Here is a 19,458-nt window from a genome sequence, read left to right as displayed (position 1 = left end):
CTAGCAGTCAAATAGTTGGTGGGCTTTGAGATAGGAGATACCCATAATGCCTTCTTTAGCCCGTTAAAACACAATGCAAATGCACCTATGCTTTCAATCTCCATTAATTCTCATCGTCCACACTTTTATGTCAACATTTAAAACTGCACACTCTTCTAAATCAAGTGAAAAAATTGAGGTTTATGAGACAAAATTGTAAGAAAAACATGCTTTCACACACCCCACACTCACCAAACACACAGCACACCAGCACACACCATTCCCACACCTGCACACACCAGCAAACCACAAACAACCCTTTGCAAACACTGGAAAACACAAAAAAAAACACACCCAAAAAATATAGTTTACACAACAAACAACACATTTACACACACACCACATGTACACACACACACCACACCTGCAGAAACCTTTCCACACCTGCACACACCAGCACAGTACACAGCTTGGTGTGTGGAGGAAATATGGAGGAAAGAAAAGGAGGTGGTGGAGGGAAAATGAGAAAATTGTCAGGTTTTGAAGTGAGATTTAGAAAAGTACTATTTTGACTATGATAGAAGTGAGATAGGAGACTCAAAATTGGAGGGAAGGTGGAGGAAACATGGAGGAAATAGTCTACTGAAGGAAAAGCCAGGAGGACCTGTGGAGGGAGATATGGAAGAAACAAGACAAACATTACCTAACCAAAACGCACCAAAAATTACCTAAAAATATTGCATCAAGCAACAAACACACACACACACACACACACACACACACACACACACACACACACACACAAGCCATATTGATAGAATTTTCAGAGAGACGTATAATTTGCTAAGGAATATTGGAGTAGCATTTCACTATATGGACAAGGAAATGATGAAGAAATTGATAAGTACTAAAATAAAACCTAGATTGGAATATGCAGGAGTTGTGTGGACTCCCCATAAAAAGAAACACATAAGAAAATTAGAGAGACTACAAAAAATGGCTGCAAGAATGGTTCCAGAATTTAAAGGGATGGCATATGAGGAGAGACTAAAGGCAATGGATCTACCAACCTTGGAGCAGAGAGAGAGAGAGGGATCTGATACAAGTTTATAAATTGATTAACGGAATGGATGAAGTGGATAATGAGAAACTGATCCTGAGAGAAGAATATGACTTTAGAAGCACAAGATCGCATAGTAAGAAACTAAGGACGATGTCTGATGATGTTAAAAATTTAGTTTCCGCAAAGATGTGTTGAGACTTGGAACAGTTTGAGTGAGGAAGTGGTGTCAGCAAAGAGTGTACATAGTTTTAAAGAAAAATTAGATAAGTCTAGATATGGAGACGGGACCACACGAGCATAAAGCCCAGGCCCTGTAAAACTACAACTAGGTAAATACATACACACACACACACACACCTGCACTCCACAAACAACCCTTAAATCACACCTGGAAAACACCCACAATAAGTCTACCCTAGCCAACCCACACCAAAAAAAAATAAACACTATACATAGGTAGCTATAGTTGACATTACAAAAACATACAAAAAACAGTATTATTCCAGTGTTTCACCACATTCCACTAAATGTTTTTTACCCACCTCATGAGATAGAGCTCCTCATTACGAGTATTTTTAATCCCATATTTATAAGGCGCAACCTATTTATAATGGTGATACCGAATTTCAAAAATTTAATCGTATTTTTGGCGATCTCACTCCCGAGTCAATAGAACAGAGACAGAGTGACGCGAGCTGCTCGACCCAGGGCAGCGGCTAGCGTGCGGGCCAACATTAGTGACTCGTTTTGTTTGAGCTATTGTTTCCGCTGATTGGTTACTTCCGTTTGAAAGTGAACTGGCAGCCAATGAAAAAAATCATAATTTATTCAACCAATCACGGTGGCCTTGAGACTTGCGGTATGAATTTGAATTCAGTTTGAGGCAAGATGTCCCACTGTGCAGGTTGTGAACTGCATTACTTCAATGTTTTGGTTATCATATTTTCAATAGATGTCATGTCGGCTGAGTGAGAGCTGTGAGGGTGGAGCTGGGAAACGAGGAAAACTGGAGGGACCACTTCATTTGGACAGTGCCACAGTTCCTACTAATACATATTGGTTTGTAGAGCAAGAAAAATAAATCATGAAAATAATTTAATACAACAACACCTGGATAGAATTTTGATTGTCCCCATCATATTGACAGGTTAATGGTATATGATGGCTGTTATTATCATTGATGTTTTCTTTCAGGGTTCACAAGCAGACACGCAGTGTTGTCCAAAGAGGCACTGGGCAGCTGAAACACCGATTTCATGTCTTGCACAGTGAGGTCCGGGTCAGCCCACCATTGAAGGTGTGCAAGATGGTGCATGTTTGTGCTATGTTGCACAATATATGTAAAGACAGGAATATTCCTATTCCTATTGATGCAGGCCACCCTGACTTTGAAGAGCAGCAGCACGACATCGTACAAGAAGTGCCACCACTTCCAGCTGCTCGACAAAATCCGGGTCGCCTGTATCGAGATGAATTCTGCAACTTGCATTTCAAGTATGTTGATTATTTTGTACCAATATATACTGGCTTTACTGTATTTGATCTTGGATATGTCTACTTATCATGCATTAGTATCTCATTACTGTTGATTAACCACCTTTTTTTTCAGCAATCCTGCCAGAAACATGGCCCACCTGCCCCACCACTGATCTGGTGACACATGCAGAGATCAATTTTGCAACTTGCATTTCAAGTATGTTGGTTATTCATTCTGTACCAATATTTACTGGCTTCTATAAATAATCTTGGATACATTCACTCATCATCTCATTATTGTTGATAAGCAACCTAATTTTTCTTTTCTTTTCTTTTTTTTCATTCTTTCCAGCATTCCTGCTTGAAGTGCGGATCTCCTGCCCTTCAGCACACATGGCCAGTCACATGCCAAGGTACTGTCAACATCTATGTTTTCCATCTCCCTTAATTCTTATCCTCACTGCTTTTGTGTTGACATTTAAAAACTGTACACTCTTCTAAATCAACATAAATGCTTTCTATCTCTCCTAATTGTCATCCTCCACACTTCCATGTCAACATTTTAAACCTTACACTCTTCTAAATCAACATAAATACTTTCATCTCTCTTAATCCTCATCCTCGACACTTCCATGTCCACATTTAAAACTGTACACTCTTCTAAATCAACATATATACTTTCATCTCTCTTAATTCTCATCCTCCACACTTGTGTCCACATTTAAAACTGTACACTCTTCTAAATCAACATACATGCTTTCCATCTCCATTAATTGTCATCCTCCACACTTCCATGTCCACATTTAAAACTGTACACTCTTCTAAATCAACATATATGCTTTCCATCTCCTTAATTGTCATCCTCCACACTTCCATGTCCACATTTAAAACCATACACCCTTCTAAATCAACATATATGCTTTCCATCTCCTTAATTGTCATCCTCACCACTTCCATCACTTTCTTCCTGGGAGCTCCTGGCCTCACTGTCCTTTTCTGGCAAATATTCCTCATGTGAGTCACTAATGAGTCCTTCTGATTGACTCTCATTGTCCTCAGAATCCTGTAATTCATCTAATAGAGCCAGCTCACCCTCAGAATTCCTCAAGGGTGACAATGACAACACCATTACACCACACTGGTCAGTAACACACTGCCCACCGGCCACCACCCTCCCCTCAGGCCACACGGTCCCTCTCCCAAGCCACCGTACCCAGTGTCCCTGAAAACAGTTAGTCACTTTGTCACTGAATCATAAAAACACACAAAGCGAGTAGATGAAGCACTGATGGAGAGATGGTGTGTGCATGTACTGTAAATATCTTGAAACACCCTTAAAACACCCTAACATAGCCTAAAATAGTTAAAACAGTCTTAAACACCCTTAAATAGCCTTAAAATAACCCTAAAACACTAAAACAGTCTTAAACACCCTTAAAATAGCTTAAAACTGCCTTAAACATCCTAAAATTCTTCAAACACCCTAAAATAGCCTTAAACAATCTAAAACAGCCTAAAAATACCCTAAGACAGCCTTAAAACACCCTAAAGTAGCCTTAAACACCCTCAAAGTCTTCAAACACCCTAAAACAGCCTTGAATACTCACAGTTGGCTAGGTGTGTCCCAGCTGGTGTAGTTGCTATGTTCCATCCCTACATAGAGCCACTTCCTTTAGTACGGCCGGTGGTGGCTGGTGATCCTGTTGGGAGGAGGTGGTGGTGGTTATAATAGTACTAGTGGTGGTAGTGAAATGGTGTGGTTTTGTGAGCATCTGATGTGGTAATGTTGGTTGTTTGTGGTGGTTGTGGTGTGGTTGGACAGTGGTGGTGGTGGTGGTGGTGGTATTAGGAGGATTTTAAAAGACAAATATTTTCCGGCCAAAACAAGTTAAAAATTGAGGTTTATGAGACAAAATTGTAAGGAAAACACGCTTTCACACACCCGACACTCACCAAACACACAGCACACCAGCACACACCATTCCCACACCTGCACACACCAACAAACCACAAACAACCCTTTGCAAACACTGGAAAATGCAAAAAACACACACCCAAAAAATATATAGTAGCTTACACTAAAAACATTTACACACACACCACACGTACACACACACACACCACACCTGTGGAAACCTTTCCACACCTGCACACACCAGCACAGTACACAGCTTGGTGTGTGGAGGAGATATGGAGGAAAGAAAAGGAGGTGGTGGAGGGAAAATGAGAAAAATTGTCAGGTTTTGAAGTGAGATTTAGAAAAGTACTATTTTGACTATGATAGAAGTGAGATAGGAGACTCAAAATTGGAGGGAAGGTGGAGGAAACATGGAGGAAATAGTCTACTGAAGGAAAAGCCAGGAGGTAACCTGTGGAGGAAACAAGACAAACATTACCTAACCAAAACGCACCAAAAATTACCTAAAAATATTGCATCACACACACACACACACACACACTCCACAAACAACCCTTAAATCACACCTGGAAAACGCCCACAATAAGTTTACCCTAGCCAACCCACACCAAAAAAAAAAAAAAACACTATACATAGGTAGCTATAGTTGACATTACAAAAACGTACAAAAAACACACTTACACACACACCACACTCACAGCACACCTGAGGACACCTTTCCCACACCCACACACACTCACCTCTCCCTCTGGAACTTGGTGAGTGGAGTATTTGTGGAGTTTTGCCGCAGAGAGGAGACATGCAGCAAGTCAACAGCAGCGGCTCTCCAAGAACCCATTGTGACATTGTGGCAAGCCATGGTGCACCTCTGGAATAGTGGTAGTTGTTGTAGTAGTGGTAGTGGTAGTAATAGTATAAATGAGGCGTGACAAGGCGTAGGAAAGGGTGAAGGACTGCCTACCACACTATAACACCACCATATCTCACTAACCACTTCAACTATCAAACTATCACGCATATGGGAGGTGTATGGATCCACAAACTATCTACGGAGGCAATATGAGGGCGTGACAAGTAAGAATAACATAACATAACATAAATAATAGGATAACAAAGGGCCACCAGGGCCCATCTAGGTTATCCTGTACCAGTCGCACAGCGACCTCGTCATCAGTACTTAAAGATACACTTACAAGTACACAATACATTATATACTAATTCTAAATATTTGGCCCATTAACAGGGCTAAGTCCTGCAGCGAAATCCTCTACAATTTGTGGTCCCCATACATGGGGATCATGTCTTATTTAACTATAGTAAATTTCTTATAAAAACTATCATGCAGTGCTATACATAATTATAAATCTAATGAATTTAAGTGCTTATCTAATCTGTTTTTAAACATTGTCAAACTAGTGCTATTTACAACCGTCTCTGGCAATGCATTCCAGAAGTCTACCACTCTATGACTAAAGAAATATTTTCTTATATCTAACCTGCAGCCTTGCTTTCTAATCTTCCTGCCATGATTTCTAGTCCTATTTCCTCCTCTAAGGTAAAGAAAGATCTCACATCTATGTAGTTTGTATCTGAAAACATTTTAAATAACTCTATCATATCCTCTTATACATCTCCTCTCAAATGAAAACATGTTTAATTCCTTTAATCTATCTCTATACTCCAGGCGCTTTAATGCTGGTATCATCCTAGTTGCTCTTCTCTGAACTGCTTCTAACATGTTGATATCCTGCCTATAGTGGGGTGACCAGGCCTGTATGCAATACTCTAAATGGGGCCTAACATAGGAATTATATAAGCTACGCACCACTTCCTTACTTTTATAACTAACATTTCTATTTATAAAACCCAGGATCCTATTTGCCCTATTTCTTGCTTCTAAACATTGCTTTGAAAATTTCATAGTCCTGTCTATCACTACTCCTAAATCCTTTCCTTCCTCTACTGCCTCTAGCCAACATCCCTCCATCTCATAGTTAAAGTTTGTGTTGTCTTTACCTAAATGCATAACCTGACACTTATCAGAATTAAACTCCATCTGCCACCTGTCTGCCCATGCTATCAGCCTGTCCAGGTCTCGTTGTATTCTGTAATTGTCCTTTTCACCCTGTACTGCACATGCTATCTTAGTATCATCTGCAAACTTTGATACTTTGCTACTAATTCCTAAATCTAAATCGTTAATGTACACCAAGAAAAGAAGAGGTCCTAGCACTGATCCTTGGGGTACCCCACTAACCACTTCCTTCCACTCAGACATTGCCCCATTTAATACTACTCTCTGTTTCCTATCAGAAAGCCATTCACTAATCCAGTCAACTAACCTACCCCTATCCCATGTAGTCTCAATTTGTACACTAGCCTCCTATGCGGTACCTTATCAAACGCCTTGCTAAAATCTAGATATATAACATCTATGCTATTTCCATCATCTAACTCCTTGGTAATATATTCTAAGATATCGAGCAAATTTGTAAGACAGGACCTCCCTGATCTAAAGCCATGTTGGGTATCTCTAATTAATCTATTCTCATTTAAATGCTCCCAAATACTACCCTTAATGATTTTCTCTAGTATCTTACATACTATACTAGTTAAACTGATCGGTCTATAATTATTCGCATCATCCTTCCTACCTTTTTAAATATTGGAGTAACATTAGCTAACTTCCAGTCCTGAGGTATCTCAGCAAACCTAAGTGATCTTTCAAAGATTAACTTAAGTGCTTCAGAAATACTGTCTACACCTCCCTAAGTACTCTGGCATGTAGCTCATCAGGACCACTGGCTTTCCTATCGTCTAGTTCAAGAATAAATTTCCTAATAATTCCCGGTTTTATATCAATATTTTCTAAAGCTCTTAAACTACTCGCACTGTTTGTAACAGGATTTCCTATTCTTTCCTAGTAAATACTGAAGAAAATTGTTCATTCAATAATTCTACTATGTCTTCATTTTGATCCACTACTACACCATCTTTTCTGAGTGGTCCAATCCTATCCTTATTTCTTTTATCACTGACCTTGTAATAACTATATAATTTTTGGGATCTTTACTCCCAGCTCTAGCTAGTTTTATCTCTATCTCTACTGTTTTTTATAACCTTACTCAAATCATCTCTGACCTGTCTGTACCTAATCAAATCACATCTTCCCACTTTTCTGCAACTCTCATATGTTCTCTTCTCTCTGATCTGGCTACCTATCTCATGAGTCCACCATAATGGCTTCCTGTTTCTCTGCCTTATATCTTTGTAAGGGATACACTGCATCACTATACCCTTTACTACAACCTTAAAAATATCCCACATCTCCTGTGCAGTTTTAATTCCAAAACTATCTTCCCAGTTTACCTCTCCTAATAACTGACGTAACCTACCATAATTGCCTTTCTGATAGTTTGGGACTCTAGTCTTATTCGCTATATTATCCCTACTGGAATTAATGATAAATCTAATTATATGGTGGTCACTGTTTGCAAAGTCTCTCCTACCTCAACTTCCTTTAAACAATGCTCAATATTTAGTACTATGTCAAAACCTTCCTCCCCTAGTAGGTTTATCTACCATCTGCACTAAATAGTTATCCTGAAAACTTTCCATAAACTTATTTTCACTAGCATCTCCTACCATTGTAATTCTCTTTGTATTTTAACATTCATATTTGTTATAGAGAATAGACCACTGATGATGACATAAGATGAAATGTGAAACGTTTGGCCCATTAAAGATGCTGCTGTAGCTACCTTAGTTATTGCTTTCCTGAAAATACGATTTCCCAGAAATCAACCTGTTTCATATCACTATCCCGCGCATGGGAGGTGTATGGGTGCATGAGCTATCTATGGAGGCAATATGGGGCGTGACAATGCGTAGGAGGGCAGGAATGACCACCGCAAATATGAGGCAACAAAACGCAAAAGTTTGCTTATAAAGACGCACTTATTTTCACTTTACCAGACTTTTTTCACCTTAATTGGCACGTCTCACTAACTCTACATACTTTAGATAATAAGCATGTACACGCACACACTTGGGAATAACTCACCTGCTCCACAAATGTTCAAAAACTGTAAATCTCAAAACAAAGCTAACAATGGCGGATCTTCCTTCTTCTTCTACGCAAAATGTCGACATCATTGTATACACTTCCTCTATCACTCAAACTTCTTATGAAATTCAAAATAACATTGAAATAAAATATGAAATGGTAAAGAAAAATGAAAATAACATGTGTATCATATTCCCAATACCGAAATGGGGGTGTTGGGGTCACTCAAAAATCTTGATAAAAAACATATTTCGCCGTAAAAATTGAAATATTTCTACTTAATTAGTGAAGTTGGCACTTTTCTGATATCTGATTTGTTATTAGTAAAGTAAACTAATTTCTAAACTACAATAGAATCGAGTCCAGCTGTGTTTTGGTTTACCGAAAAAATAACGTTAAAGTCACTGCAAGGAATATAACGCTTTTTTATTACCACGCCTAGGATTGTTTTGGTGCTTGATATAACACTTAAAAGATATGAAAAACATGATTCAAGTAACAATATTCCATAAAGTTTAGTCTACCTATTCGTATTTTCAATTTCAAAATTTTGAATGGTAACAAAATAGAAAACAAAAATCTTTATATGACAAAGAATCTGTGTTTTCTTTATTCGGCTGGAAAGCGAAAATTTGTGTTATTCAGAAAATGTAATATAACGTAGTTTGGGTGAGCTTTCCATCTCGACATTGTGGTGTGTTTGTCACCCGTTAATTGGACACAAACACCTTCCTTTCCACCGCTTTCAATAAAAAAAACCACCCGGTAGGAATATTATATTTTGATTATTAGTTACACTATTTATCGCGCCTAAAAGTGTAGTGTATACTAGTCTGGGAGCCGTTTTTCTTGTGGCGATTTTTTAAATGAATTATCTACGTCAATATTGAACCCACGGGGGGCGCCTCACCCCTGCCTTCCCCATGGACAGTCCAGCAATGTCTGCTTCCACTCCCCCCTGTGTTTCCAGACCCAGAGAGTGAAGCAAAGCCAGAATCAACCACCACACTAGATAAATAGCCATTACTGTGGTAAATAAGGCGATGGTTGTGTATATGTACCCCAGTTAACACCGCCTGCCGCCCACCTCACCCACACCCACAGCCCGCCCCAACATTTCCTTCAATTCTCACTGTTTTCTGCTGCTGCTGCGCGCCTCAAATGCATAGCAGGGACAAAAGAGGAGCGAGTAGTAGTAGTAGTAGTAGCAGGAGCAGCAGTGTTATTATTATTACTATGAGGGAAGAGCAGAGTGGGGAAGAGGGAGCAGGCGAGCCAGACGGGGAAAGATAGTAGTCAGGATGGGCAGAGATGGCAGGTTGCGAGGGGAAGGAAAGCGGAGGCAGTTAGGGAGGATAGGACTAAACATGTTGAGTGTGAAAATAGGTTCGGTTTGTTGGAGGAGGGGAGAGTGAAAGTGAGAGTGGAGTGAATGAAGTGGTTGTGGTGAGTGAAAGGAGAAAGAAGGGGGTAGAGGAGAGGAGGAGGATGGTTGTGTAGCACACCTCAGGTGTGTGTGGTGGGTGACTCTCAGGTTAGGTATTTAGATAGCACTTTCTGTGGGAAAGACAGGGATAGGAGGACGAATGTGTATGCCTGGTGCAGGTGTGAAGGCAGTGAGTGAGGAGGTGCAGAAGAGGGTTGGGGGATGGAGAGGGATGTAGTAGTTTTGCACGTAGGTGGGAACGATGTCAGAGCAGGTGGGTCGGAGGAGTTAGTGGCAAGATTTCAGGAAATGTTAGGCAAGATAAGGGAGAGTGGTAGGAGGTGTGTAGTGTCAGGAATCTTGCCTCGTGTGTATGTTAGCAGGAATGGTTGTCTAGAGCCATTGGTGTGAATGGTCGGGTAAAAGGGATGTGTAAGGATGTGGGTGTCAGCTTTGTGGATGTATGGGATAGGTTCTATGGGCGAAGGGATTTGTATGCTAGGGATGGTGTGCATCTGAGTAGGAAGGGTGTGGATGTGCTGAGTGGATGTCTGGAGGGGAGTTGGGATGGAGTGTAGGGGGTGAGGTAGCAAATGCATTCCAGAAGAAAGATGCTAGACATAAATTAGATAGGATAAACAGAGATAGTGAAAAGATTAGGAAAGATTTCCAGGTGCAAATAGGAGAGAATAAGATTAGGATTCCAAATAAGGAGACAGCATCTAGGAAGGTAGCTGGACTTAAATGTTTTATGTAAATGCCAGGAGTCTTAGAAACAAGAAGGACGAGTTATCTAGTTATATAGTTGAGGAGGATTTAGATGTTGTATGTGTCACAGAGGCATGGGTAAATGAGGAAAAGTTTAGGAAAATAGGAAAGAATATGAAGTAGATGGATACATTATGTATTTACACCAGAGAATTGGTAGGATAGGTGGAGGAGTAGTTATTTATGTAAAAAAATCCTTCATTTCCAGTCAGGTTAATGGTATTAAGGTAGATCACAGAGTAGAGTCCTTATGGCTGGATGTTAGAGTAAACAAAAGTAAGGTTATTAGAGTAGGAGCTTTTATAGACCACCTAACCAGTCAGCAGAGGTAGACAACCTTATGGTAGATGAGATAAATAGGGGTGTACTAGTCAGACAATTATCTTAGGGATTTTAATCTTAAGTCAGTAAACTGGGAGAGGATGGTAGGAGATGCTAGTGAAAATAAGTTTATGGAAAGTTTTCAGGATAACTATTTAGTGCAGATGGTAGATAAACCTACTAGGGAAGGAAGGTTTTAGACATAGTACTAACAAATATTGAGCATTGTTTAAAGGAAGTTGAGGTAGGAGAGACTTTAGCAAACAGTGACCATCATATAATTAGATTTATCATTAATTCCAGTAGGGATAATATAGTGAATAAGACTAGAGTCCCATACTATCAGAAAGGCAATTATGGTAGGTTACGTCAGTTATTAGGAGAGGTAAACTGGGAAGATAGTTTTGGAAATAAAACTGCACAGGAGATGTGGGATATTTTTAAGGTTGTAGTAAAGGGTATAGTGATGCAGTGTATCCCTTATAAAGATATAAGGCAGAGAAACAGGAAGCCATTATGGTGGACTCATGAGATAGGTAGCCAGATCAGAGAGAAGAAGAGGGCATACAGAGAGTTGCAGAAAAGTGGGGAAGATGTAGATTTGATTAGGTACAGACAGGTCAGAGATGATTTGAGTAAGGTTATAAAAAAAAGTAAAAGGCAGGCAGAGATAAAACTAGCTAGAGCTGGGAGTAAAGATCCCAAAAATTATATAGTTATTACAAGGTCAGTGATAAAAGAAATAAGGATAGGATTGGACCACTCAGAAAAGATGGTGTAGTAGTGGATCAAAATGAAGACATAGTAGAATTATTGAATGAACAATTTTCTTCAGTATTTACTAGGGAAAGAATAGGAAATCCTGTTACAAACAGTGCGACGAGTAGTTTAAGAGCTTTAGAAAATATTGATATAAAACCGGGAATTGTTAGGAAATTTATTCTTGAACTAGACGATAGGAAAGCTAGTGGTCCTGATGAGCTACATGCCAGAGTACTTAGGGAGGGTGTAGACAGTATTTCTGAAGCACTTAAGTTAATCTTTGAAAGATCACTTAGGTTTGCTGAGATACCACAGGACTGGAAGTTAGCTAATGTTTCTCCAATATTTAAAAAAGGTAGGAAGGATGATGCGAATAATTATAGACCGATCAGTTTAACTAGTATAGTATGTAAGATCCTAGAGAAAATCATTAAGGGTAGTATTTGGGAGCATTTAAATGAGAATAGATTAATTAGAGATACCCAACATGGCTTTAGATCAGGAGGTCCTGTCTTACAAATTTGCTCGATATCTTAGAATATATTACCAAGGAGTTAGATGATGGAAATAGCATAGATGTTATATATCTAGATTTTAGCAAGGCGTTTGATAAGGTACCGCATAGGAGGCTAGTGTACAAATTGAGACTACATGGGATAGGGGTAGGTTAGTTGATTGGATTAGTGAATGGCTTTCTGATAGGAAACAGAGAGTAGTATTAAATGGGGCAATGTCTGAGTGGAAGGAAGTGGTTAGTGGGGTACCCCAAGGATCAGTGCTAGGACCTCTTCTTTTCTTGGTGTACATTAACGATTTAGATATAGGAATTAGTAGCAAAGTATCAAAGTTTGCAGATGATACTAAGATAGCATGTGCAGTACAGGGTGAAAAGGACAATTACAGAATACAACGAGACCTGGACAGGCTGATAGCATGGGCAGACAGGTGGCAGATGGAGTTTAATTCTAAAAGTGTCAGGTTATGCATTTAGGTAAAGACAACACAAACTTTAACTATGAGATGGAGGGATGTTGGCTAGAGGCAGTAGAGGAAGGAAAGGATTTAGGAGTAGTGATAGACAGGACTATGAAATTTTCAAAGCAATGTTTAGAAGCAAGAAATAGGGCAAATAGGATCCTGGGTTTTATAAATAGAAATGTTAGTTATAAAAGTAAGGAAGTGGTGCGTAGCTTATATAATTCCTATGTTAGGCCCCATTTAGAGTATCTCAAGGTAAAAATGTGTCCCAGTACTGAAGGGGTTAAAATAGTGAAGACTGTGGCCATTAATCTTCTGCCTCCATACACCCTTCCTAATGTCAATAAAATGGTCTAATGGTACACAAATCTCAAGGTAAAAATGTGTCCCAGTACTGAAGGGGTTAAAATAGTGAAGACTGTGGCCATTAATCTTCTGCCCTCCATACACCCTTCCTAATGTCAATAAAATGGTCTAATGGTACACAAATCTCAAGGTAAAAATGTGTCCCAGTACTGAAGGGGTTAAAATAGTGAAGACTGTGGCCATTAATCTTCTGCCCTCCATACACCCTTCCTAATGTCAATAAAATGGTCTAATGGTACACAAATCTCAAGGTAAAAATGTGTCCCAGTACTGAAGGGGTTAAAATAGTGAAGACTGTGGCCATTAATCTTCTGCCTTCCATACACCCTTCCTAATGTCAATAAAATGGTCTAATGGCACACAAATCTCAAGGTAAAAATGTGTCCCAGTACTGAAGGGGTTAAAATAGTGAAGACTGTGGCCATTAATCTTCTGCCCTCCATACACCCTTCCTAATGTCAATAAAATGGTCTAATGGCACACAAATCTCAAGGTAAAAATGTGTCCCAGTACTGAAGGGGTTAAAATAGTGAAGACTGTGGCCATTAATCTTCTGCCCTCCATGGTCTAATGGTCAATAAAATGGTCTAATGGCACACAAATCTCAAGGTAAAAATGTGTCCCAGTACTGAAGGGGTTAAAATAGTGAAGACTGTGGCCATTAATCTTCTGCCCTCCATACACCCTTCCTAATGTCAATAAAATGGTCTAATGGCACACAAATCTCAAGGTAAAAATGTGTCCCAGTACTGAAGGGGTTAAAATAGTGAAGACTGTGGCCATTAATCTTCTGCCTCCATACACCCTTCCTAATGTCAATAAAATGGTCTAATGGTACACAAATCTCAAGGTAAAAATGTGTCCCAGTACTGAAGGGGTTAAAATAGTGAAGACTGTGGCCATTAATCTTCTGCCTCCATACACCCTTCCTAATGTCAATAAAATGGTCTAATGGCACACAAATCTGAAGGTAAAATGTGTCCCAGTACTGAAGGGGTTAGGGATGGGAGGTTAACATAACTGTAGTGTACTTTAGTGTAGATGATAAACTAAGGAATGGTACTATCAAACTGGAAATTGAGAAGATCATAGAGACTAATGCACAACATCCACTGCTTACAATCTGGGACTTGAATGGCCACGTGGGATTCAAAGGAACACAAAAGCCAGATGGAAATGGAAGAATGATATTAGAATGCATGGAGAAGTATAAAATGATAATGCCCAATGACGATACAATTGTGACAGCTTAGCTCAGTAATCAGCTTACCTTGTTGAGAAAATGCTTTGCTTCAGTGACACCCCAGACAGCTTAGCTCAGTAATCAGCTTACCTTGTTGAGAAAATGCTTTGCTTCAGTGACACCCCAGACAGCTTAGCTCAGTAATCAGCTTACCTTTATGCTCAGAGTATGTTTTGGGGCATTTTGAGGTGTTACATGGTGTTTTGAGTGTGTTTTGGGATAAAATTGAGTGTTTCAAGTGGTTTGGGCGTATTGAGTGTGTGTGGGTGTGTTTGTATTGAGCTCAGAATTTGTTTTGGGGCATTTTGAAATGTTTTGGGATAAAATTGAGTGTTTTAAGTGGTTTGGATGTATTGAGTGTGTGTGTGTGTGTTTGTATTGAGCTCTGGGTGTGTTTTGGGGCATTTTGAGGAGTTACATGGTGTTTTGAGTGTGTTTTGGGATAAAATTGAGTGTTTTTACTGAAACTGAGGTTCCCCACGAATAGACCTGTCTCTGATAAAATGCTTTGGTTCGCAGTGACATCTCAGACAGCTTAGGTCAGTAATCAGCTTACCTTTGTGCCATCTTGACATGACATGATGCTCTCGGGAACACATTCCTCACACAAATAGATAAATCTCTGCACACTCAGTGAAATGTGGCTCAAAAATCTCTTAACTTCTTGTATGGTACATTTGCAGGATTGAAGCAAAGTCAGTCTTTTTATAATAATATATTTCCTCTATGTCACATAAACAGCTTTCATTCCTTCACAGCACCAACATCCACACAGAGTGTCCACACAGACAACACTGCGTCATTAAACTGTATATTAATGTACTTTAACTACTTTACATGTACGGTAAGTCCTCGTTACACGGTACATGTGCGTTCCTGAAAACCTTACCACAAATCAGAATTACCGTATCCCGAACCCATTATAACGTGCAATAATAGGGAATGCGCTCCAGCTTCCTGGGAGGTAGGCTAGAAAATGGCCTGTTCATACTCAGATATTGTGTACAAAAATCATTTCAAAGTAAAAAAATCTTTAATTGTCATATCAATAGATGTTTGCAAAGTTTTAGACAGTATAAGAAGGATTATAGGATCAAAATTCTTATGGAATATCAAATAAATGAAAAGTACTAGACCTAATAACAAAAGTTTACCCTGGAGACAAAACTAGACTAAGACTTCAAACACAAAATTTAACAAGTGGCATCAGACAGACAGACAGACAGACAGACAGCAGGGGGATGTACATACAGCCTCCATAACACTTGGCAAATTAACCCCTTCACTACCAGGACGTGCTTTCATACATAGTCATTCTGTTTTCTATTTTGGTGATTCTATACAGCTTCACAAACTTATTATGTGGGGATTCAAATAGTGAAAACTCAGGCCATTAATCCTCTGACCTCCATAGACTCTTCCTAATGTCAATAAAATCGTCTAATCACGCCCAAAACTCACAGTAAAAATGCCTCCCAGTACTGAAGGGGTTAAAAATTATGAAGACTGTGGCCATTAATCTTGTGATCTCCATAGACTCTTCTTAGTGTCAATAAAATGGTCTAATGGTACACAAATCTCAAGGTAAAAATACGTCCCAGTACTGAAGGGGTTAAAATAGTGAAGACTGTGGCCATTAATCTTCTGACCTCCATACACCCTTCCTAATGTCATCAAAATGGTCTAATGGTACACAAACCTCAAGGTAAAAATGTGTCCCAGTACTGAAGGGGTTAAAATAGTGAAGACTGTGGCCATTTATCCTCTGACCTCCATACACCCTTCCTAATGTCATCAAAATGGTCTAATGGTACACAAATCTCAAGGTAAAAATGTGTCCCAGTACTGAAGGGGTTAAAATAGTGAAGACTGTGGCCATTTATCCTCTGCCCTCCATACACCCTTCCTAATGTCAATAAAATGGTCTAATGGTACACAAACCTCAAGGTAAAAATACGTCCCAGTACTGAAGGGGTTAAAATAGTGAAGACTGTGGCCATTTATCCTCTGCCCTCCATACACCCTTCCTAATGTCATCAAAATGGTCTAATGGTACACAAACCTCAAGGTAAAAATGTGTCCCAGTACTGAAGGGGTTAAAATAGTGAAGACTGTGGCCATTAATCTTCTGCCCTCCATACACCCTTCCTAATGTCAATAAAATGGTCTAATGGTACACAAATCTCAAGGTAAAAATACGTCCCAGTACTGAAGGGGTTAAAATAGTTAAAACTGTGGCCATTTATCCTCTGCCCTCCATACACCCTTCCTAATGTCAATAAAATGGTCTAATGGTACACAAATCTCAAGGTAAAAATATGTCCCAGTACTGAAGGGGTTAAAATAGTGAAGACCGTGGCCATTTATCCTCTGTCCTCCATACAACCTTCCTAATGTCAATAAAATAGTCTAATGGTACACAAATCTCAAGATAAAAATACGTCCCAGTACTGAAGGGGTTAAAATAGTGAAGACTGTGGCCATTAATCTTCTGACCTCCATACACCCTTCCTAATGTCATCAAAATGGTCTAATGGTACACAAATCTCAAGGTAAAAACACATCCTAGTACTGAAGGGGTTAAAATAGTGAAGACTGCGGCCATTTATCCTCTGACCTCCATACACCCTTCCTAATGTCATCAAAATGGTCTATTGGTACACAAATCTCAAGGTAAAAATACGTCTCAGTACTGAAGGGGTTAAAATAGTGAAGACTGTGGCCATTTATCCATACAACCTTCCTAATGTCAATAAAATGGTCTAATGGTACACAAATCTCAAGGTAAAAATACATCCCAGTACTGAAGGGGTTAAAATAGTGAAGACTGTGGCCATTTATCCTCTAACCTCCATACACCCTTCCTAATGTCAATAAAATGGTCTAATGGTACACAAATCTCAAGGTAAAAATATGTCCCAGTACTGAAGGGGTTAAAATAGTGAAGACCGTGGCCATTTATCCTCTGTCCTCCATACAACCTTCCTAATGTCAATAAAATAGTCTAATGGTACACAAATCTCAAGGTAAAAATACGTCCCAGTACTGAAGGGGTTAAAATAGTGAAGACTGTGGCCATTAATCTTCAGCCCTCCATACACCCTTCCTAATGTCATCAAAATGGTCTAATGGTATACAAACCTCAAGGTAAAAATACGTCCCAGTACTGAAGGGGTTAAAATAATGAAGACTGTGGCCATTTATCCTCTGACCTCCATACATTAATCAATAAAATGGTCTGTACACTCCATACACTGTGGCCATTAATCCTCTGCCCTCCATACACCCTTCCTAATGTCATCAAAATGGTCTAATGGTACACAAACCTCAAGGTAAAAATAGGTCCCAGTACTGAAGGGGTTAATAACTTTCAAAATAATAATAAAGACATTAGAAAGTGTAAATTTGTGCTTCAAAGATGACACTTTAAATGTGACTCACTTATTCTTTGCAGACGATGGAATGCTGTCAGCGAGGAGCATGGAAGACGCAGAGAGAGTGGTGGTCAGGTGGTGGTGGAGACAGGGAGAGTATGTGGCCTGGAGATTAACAAACAGAACACCAATAATCTTGTGACCTCCATGCATCCTTCCTAATGTCAATAAAGTTGTCTTATCATGCCCAAAATTGTCTTATAATGCCCTCAAAAAATACCAATCTATCTCAAAATGCCTCAAAACATGTCAAACTGTCTTAAAAAGCCCTCAAAACATCCCAAACTGTCTTAAAATGTCCTAAAAACCTACCAAACTGTCTTAAAATTAACTCAAAACATGACAAACTGTCTTAAAATGCCCTAAAAACATCCCAAACTGTCTTAAAATGCCCTCAAAACCTACCAAACTGTCTTAAAATTAACTCAAAACTGTCTTAAAAAACTGTCTTAAAATGCCCTCAAAACATCCCAAACTGTCTTAAAATGCCCTCAAAACCTACCAAACTGTCTTAAAATGCCTTCAAAACCTACCAAACTGTCTTAAATTACCTCAAAACATGACAAACTTTCTTAAAATAATTTTACACAATCTCAAATAAATAAAACTTGATTAACATCTGAGAGAGAGAGAGAGAGAGAGAGAGAGAGAGAGAGAGAGAGAGAGAGAGAGAGAGAGAGAGAGAGAGAGAGAGAGAGAGAGAGAGAGAGAGAGAGAGAGAGAGAGAGAGAGAGAGAGAAACTTTAATGAATGTTGTTGTAGCAAAGAAATACACAAAACTATCTCTATTTAAACAACACAATGTAGAAATATTGGATAAAAACTGACTTTGTATGACACACACACACACACACACACACACACACACACACACACACACACACACACACACACACACACTGAAATACTGCAAGAAGACCTAAATAAGATCTGGGAATGGAGTAAGAAGTGGGAAATGGAATTCAATGTGAACAAAAGTCATGTCATGGAAATGGGAAAGAGTGAAAGACGACCCGTGGGAATCTATAAGATGGGAGACGGAGTAGAACTGGAGAAAGTCAAAAAGGAAAAGGACTTAGGAGTGACGATGGAAGAAAACAATCAACAAGTAAGCCATATTGATAGAATTTTAGAGAAACATATAATTTGCTAAGGAATATTTGAGTAGCATTTCACTACATGGACAAAGAAATGATGAAGAAATTGATAAGTACTATAATAAGACCCAGATTGGAATATGCAGGAGTAGTGTGGACTCCTCATAAAAAGAAACACATAAGGAAATTGGAGAGGCTACAAAGAATAGCTACAAGAATGGTTCCAGAATTTGAAGGGATGACATATGAGGAGAGACTAAAGGCTATGGATCTACCAACCCTGGAACAAAGAAGGGAGAGAGGAGACCTGATACAAGTTTATAAATTGATCAACAGAATGGACCAAGTGGATAATGAGAAACTGATCCTGAGAGAAGAATATGACATCCGAAGCACAAGATCGCATAGTAAAAAGCTGAGAAAAGGAAGATGTCTGAGAGATATTAAAAATATAGTTTCCGCAGAGATGTATTGAGACGTGGAACAGTTTAGATGAAGAAGTAGTGTCTGCAACGAGTGTGCATACTTTTAAAGTAAGATTGGATAAGTGTAGATATGGAG

General features: G+C 39.2%; 2 protein-coding genes across 8 annotated transcripts in view; one reads left to right on the top strand and one right to left on the bottom strand.

Moving 5' to 3' along the window:
- The window catches only part of LOC123502275, a 487,861-nt gene that overhangs the window by 60,564 nt on the left and 407,839 nt on the right, over positions 1-19,458 (bottom strand). The gene's annotated exons all lie outside the window — the stretch shown is intronic.
- LOC123502289 lies at positions 2,250-17,993 on the top strand. 6 transcript variants are annotated; one of them, XM_045251517.1, is made up of 3 exons: positions 2,250-2,536; positions 2,871-2,931; positions 17,821-17,993. In XM_045251517.1, the coding sequence occupies exons 1-3, from the start codon at positions 2,356-2,358 to the stop codon at positions 17,960-17,962; spliced, it is 384 nt and encodes a 127-aa protein (XP_045107452.1). In that variant the 5' UTR covers positions 2,250-2,355; the 3' UTR covers positions 17,963-17,993. The 6 variants fall into 6 exon arrangements, 2 of the variants coding, with proteins under 2 accessions (XP_045107452.1, XP_045107454.1); XM_045251519.1 differs by lacking the exon at positions 17,821-17,993 and adding an exon at positions 3,578-3,617; XR_006673878.1 differs by lacking the exon at positions 2,250-2,536 and adding an exon at positions 2,650-2,735.

Source organism: Portunus trituberculatus, chromosome 11 (assembly GCF_017591435.1).
Source record: "Portunus trituberculatus isolate SZX2019 chromosome 11, ASM1759143v1, whole genome shotgun sequence".
NCBI lineage: Eukaryota > Metazoa > Arthropoda > Malacostraca > Decapoda > Portunidae > Portunus > Portunus trituberculatus.
The sequence above is the reverse complement of the archived record's forward strand: the minus strand, read 5'-3'. Positions and strand labels throughout refer to the sequence as shown.

What these genes read in the sequence shown, in the direction of transcription:
- LOC123502289 (XM_045251517.1), top strand. Translation starts at nt 2,356, where the DNA reads ATGTTTGTGCTATGTTGCACAATATATGTAAAGACAGGAATATTCCTA. An exon ending in TTCTGCAACTTGCATTTCAA is followed by an intron (nt 2,537 to 2,870) that starts GTATGTTGATTA and finishes CATTCTTTCCAG; the next exon opens with CATTCCTGCTTGAAGTGCGG. An exon ending in ATGGCCAGTCACATGCCAAG is followed by an intron (nt 2,932 to 17,820) that starts GTACTGTCAACA and finishes TATTCTTTGCAG; the next exon opens with ACGATGGAATGCTGTCAGCG.